Consider the following 4,579-nt stretch of genomic DNA (forward strand, 5'->3'; position numbering starts at 1 on the left):
CTTGATAACTCTAGAGAATGGACTGAAGAATCTGAGGAGAGACATTAGAAACCAGAGAGGAAGAAATGAATAACTTTGAAATAATAAAAAAAGGACAAAAATAACCAGAAAAAAATCATCTCAAAATGCAGGAGCTTCAGTACTGGTTTGAGGCACCAGGTTTGAACACCAGCTTAGGAAACTCCACCTCAATGGGTGAGTCAAGCCAGTGCCAAGTCTGACTTAGATATCATCATTTGGAAGAAGGAGATTTCTGGAAGGAGCAGGGAGTGCAGAATTAAGCCCCCATCAGGTGCCCATGCAGGCTGCAGTGTCTTAGAGTGGCAATGCCAGCCTTCTTGTCACTGTTCTCTCGGTTGAGGACACGTGGAAATCGGAAGCCATGGCCAGCTAGGAGACACACTGTCAGTTCCTTATGGAGGAGGCTTTGCTGGAGAGCCTTAAGGGTCCTGTGACAAGTGTTAGGCCTTACAGGAGCCCCCTCCCAGGTGTTTAATCCACTCTGCCTCCTCGTGAAGTCTACAGAGCAGCTTTAACAGCCAGCCTCTCTGGACCCTTCCAAAGTGATAAAGGAGGATTCATTCTTTGGGTGAGAGTGTCCCCATGGGTCAGTGACAGTTCTGGCACGTGTTCACACCTGGCTCTTGTCAGGACAGGATAAGGGGATTTTACTGTTATTATCAGTTTGGCTTGATAATTGCCCATTATTATTGATTAGCGTTATTGCTGAATCCCCACTGTCCCCATGCCAAGCAGCTGCCTCTCTGCCCCTACCTTCCAGGAAGGGCAAACAAAGTCCAAGGTCAGGGCCTCAGATTAATATGCCACCGCAAGTGCTCCCTACAGACACTCCTGCTGAACGGAAGACCCGCCATGTCTCTGCTGGCTACTGTACTGCTGCTCTGGGGTGAGGTATCCTGGGTTCTAGAACCTCTGGGGCAGGTGTGGTATGAATGGAGACTCACACACTCTGTCTCTACAGGTTTCACTCTGGGCCCAGCAACGGATGCAGCCGCCTGTACATTCAGGGATGCCATAAAAAACAGTGAGCATACATTACGGCGATCTCCTTTCCTAACAGCAGCAAGCTAACCCTGGCTGCTTTACATTCCAGATACTACCAGTAAACCAATCCCACAGGCAGACATTTCGTCCTGCTAGAATCCTTGGCAAATCTGACACTGACTTTAAGGTCCATGAGGCTCCCAAAGACTTCCAGATACTCATCATGGGATGTTCCAGGAGCTTGCCCATGTTGCTATACCTTCTGTGTCATACCAGTTCCCACTGGGAGCAGTTACACTGCCAATCAGGCTTGGGCTACTCTGGTAGATGGACAGAGATGAGCAATCTTTTGTTGTTGCTGTTGTTTTTTGTTTGTTTTTGTTTTTGTTTTTCGAGTCTGGGTTTCTCTGTGTAGCCCTGGCTGTCCTGGAACTCTGTAGACCAGGCTGGCCTTGAACTCAGAAATCTGCCTACCTCTGCCTCCCAAATGCTGGGATTAAAGGTGTGCGCCATCACTGCCTAGCTAGAGATGAGCAATCTTATGGAAGTGACAGGGACAGGAAAGCAGGACCCTTGTGGGGTCAGGAGGCCATGGAAGGAAGAAGATAGCAGAGCTGATCCATTCCTGTATCTCTTAGCCTCGGTTTGCACATCTGTCAACTGGGGGCCTTTATGCTGTCCCCAGATGCTTATGGATAAATCTATAGAGTGATGGAGACAGCTGGTACCCTTTCTCTTGCTCTTATCACCACCCTTACCTTTGCCTCCCTTATACTTTCTGAATCTGGAGTCCACACTCTCATCTTCTTCGGAGTGAGACTGAAGCACTCACCATATCCTGCTCTTCCCCCATCCACACAGATTCCTTGCCCAGGCCCTGGCTTTTGGCTTATCCTGTGCTCTGGATCACACCTGGCCTGAGGACGGTCCTGTTTTGCCAGGGGAGAGTGAAGGGGGCAGCCTTCCTGCTGAGGCGGGAAGGAGATGATGGTTTTCTGGAGGTAGCCGAAACAGATGGTTTTCTGGAGGGAGCTGGTTTCTGGGATGTAACTCAGGCAGAACACAGTGAACGAGCCACGTTTCGAGTTTACCAGCCGGGCAACTACAGCTGCAGCTATCAAATTCACGGAGAATGTACCTCCTCTAAGCCCAGTAGGATTGTGACCATCAAGAAGTTTGGTGAGTGTTGGACCCGCAAAATGAAAAGCTCTGCATAAGACTTGATGTATAGTGTCCAAAGATGAGTCAGTTGCTCTTGAGCTATCACTGGAGGGTAGTAGTACCCTACAAAGCAGGGTCTCCTGGACTCCTCACTCAGGGATCTTCTCTGCCTTGCAGCCAAGCCACCGCCACCCTTGCTGATTTCTTCAGAAAGTTCCACAGTGGAGCCACCACATATGGCCCATATGACCCTTCTCTGTTCGGCTCTTCTGAACGACGTTGAATTTCAGCTAAGGCAGGGAAAGCGTGAGATGAAGGTCCTTACGGTCAGCGCCAGCCCAGAGCAAGTCAGCTTCTATCTGAAATTGTCGGACATGGGTGACCAGAGCCCTTTCACCTGCCGCTACCGTCTGAGCAACATGACAGCTTGGTCCGAAGACAGTGAGCCCTTGGAGCTCATGTGGAGCGATGGTAAGCCTCATAGCAGGGCTGCAGACCAGGGTAGGCTGGAAAGGCATAGGTGGTAGTCACAAACGAGCAGGATGGGGACCCCAAAGGAGAAATCTCCAAACCTGAACAAATTATCCAGTCAGTCTCAGTTTCCCAAGCTTCAAGTAGGACAATTAATACAATAAACTTGAGACCTGCAAAGAATTGGATCACCTCAAGCAAGTCAGGCACAGACCTTAGTGGAAAACATTTCTCATGGATCCTTGCAAGAGTAATGTGGACTTGCTGCCTACACGGGGTTTGCCAAGGCTAGGAGGTTGAAGCACGGTATTAAGTATGGTGGTACTGCCTTCAGAAGCAGACAAGAGGGAGGGAGGGAGGGAGGGAGAGAGGGAGAGGGAGAGGGAGAGGGAGAGGGAGAGGGGGGGGGGGGGGGGGGGGAGGGGGGGGGGGGGGGGGGGGGGGGGGGGGGGGAGGGGGAGAGGGAGAGGGAGAGGGAGAGGGAGAGGGAGAGAGAGAGAGAGCGAGAGAGAGAGAGAGAGAGAGGGAGAGAGAGAGAGCGCTAGGAGGGAGGTTATTTTAGACAAAAGACTTAGTCATAGCATGAATCACTCATGGGTATCTTGGCATGCCTTCAGACTGAGTTCAATGGGTCTGATCCTCCACAGAAACACTACCAGCACCAGTGTTGACTGCAGAGCCACCGGCGAATCAGAGCTTTGAGCCAGGTTCGACGGTGCAGCTTCGATGTACCGCGCCCAAGGCTGGCCTACACTTTGAGTCTGGCCTGCGCTTTGGCCTGTATACTGAAGACTTATATGAGCGCAGCCTGATCAGGGCAGTGAAGTCTTCTGGTCATGAAATTGTCTTCCAGCTGCAAAACCTCTCAGCCATAGATTCTGCCACCTACAGCTGCATCTATACTGAACTGGAACCACCCTTCTCAGGATCTGCTCCCAGCGACCTTGTGCCTCTGATGGTGGACGGTGAGCTGAGCAAAACCACGTGGCTAGCAGCCCAGTGGGGTGCTGGATAAGGAGGCAGAGGTTCTGCTCTGTGGTCCTGTGATGGACCATCCTTTTTGGGTTGTGCCTGAATGAGATATTAGACTTTGTGGTCCTTGAAGACTCCTCCTCCAGGCAAGGCACGGGACTCTGGTATGTTTCCCAGAGCCTAAACTGGCAGGGGTCAAGGTAAAACAATGTTCAGGAGTGTTAGGATTCAAGATTTTAGTGTTCAGGTACATTCATCTGTGATGCATGTGTACCACTATTAGCACCACTTATATTAGTGACTGCCTAGTCTGGCCTGAGGCTGTCTCCACAGGCTGGAGCTAATTTGTAACCTTATAGAGAGCCCTTGAGTTCCTGGGGTCTATTTGTTCCTCTGATTTATACATTGAGGTCTCCCTGAGTCAGAGGTCATCCAAGCAGAGACCATTCGGGGCCTCCAGCCAGGCTTAATTTTGACCTCAGACCTTTGAACTTTGCTTCTGCCAGAAACCGTTTCCTAAAAGGTCTCTTCGCCTTCCTGGGGAGCCAGGGAAGCCCTGGAACAGGTCAAAGCCTTGGAGATTCGTAGCCCTTGTGATGCTGGGAAATTGCAAACCTAGAGGAAATACAGACATCATCAGATAGATACCAAAGGGGCAAGGCAACAGAGAGAGTTGCCTGATTCCTAGTGTGTAGGGCAGAAGGAGTAAGCTTACCATAGAGCCTTCTAGGAAATGCCCCAATCTGAGTACTGTCCCTCACACTGCACTAGGGCCACCCCCACCACCAAAGCTCCAGGCTCTATGAACTGGTAAAGTCCCTGCTGGTTATAATATTGCTCTACGCTGTCAGAGTGATATACCTGGGGTTACCATGGAGCTGCTGCATGATGGCAAATTTCTGCCCAACAGGATCCTTCGAGTACTGAACTCCTATAGTGAACTGGAGCTACATTTTGTGGGTTCCCCAAC

The 4,579-nt window shown here is 50.7% G+C and overlaps 1 protein-coding gene across 1 annotated transcript; it reads left to right on the plus strand.

Annotated features, from left to right (window-relative positions):
* Positions 1-866: 866 nt before the first annotated feature.
* On the plus strand, positions 867-3,449 carry LOC110335123 (alpha-1B-glycoprotein-like). The gene is made up of 7 exons (XM_029548206.1): positions 867-907; positions 983-1,045; positions 1,867-2,022; positions 2,065-2,184; positions 2,344-2,637; positions 3,285-3,365; positions 3,445-3,449. Exons 1-7 carry the CDS (start codon positions 874-876, stop codon positions 3,447-3,449), a joined length of 753 nt encoding a protein of 250 aa, XP_029404066.1. The 5' UTR covers positions 867-873.
* The last annotated feature ends 1,130 nt before the right edge of the window (positions 3,450-4,579 follow it).

Source organism: Mus pahari, chromosome 17 (assembly GCF_900095145.1).
Source record: "Mus pahari chromosome 17, PAHARI_EIJ_v1.1, whole genome shotgun sequence".
Lineage (NCBI taxonomy): Eukaryota > Metazoa > Chordata > Mammalia > Rodentia > Muridae > Mus > Mus pahari.

What these genes read in the sequence shown, in the direction of transcription:
- LOC110335123 (XM_029548206.1), top strand. Translation starts at nt 874, where the DNA reads ATGTCTCTGCTGGCTACTGTACTGCTGCTCTGGG. An exon ending in TGTGACCATCAAGAAGTTTG is followed by an intron (nt 2,185 to 2,343) that starts GTGAGTGTTGGA and finishes TCTGCCTTGCAG; the next exon opens with CCAAGCCACCGCCACCCTTG. An exon ending in GGAGCTCATGTGGAGCGATG is followed by an intron (nt 2,638 to 3,284) that starts GTAAGCCTCATA and finishes GATCCTCCACAG; the next exon opens with AAACACTACCAGCACCAGTG.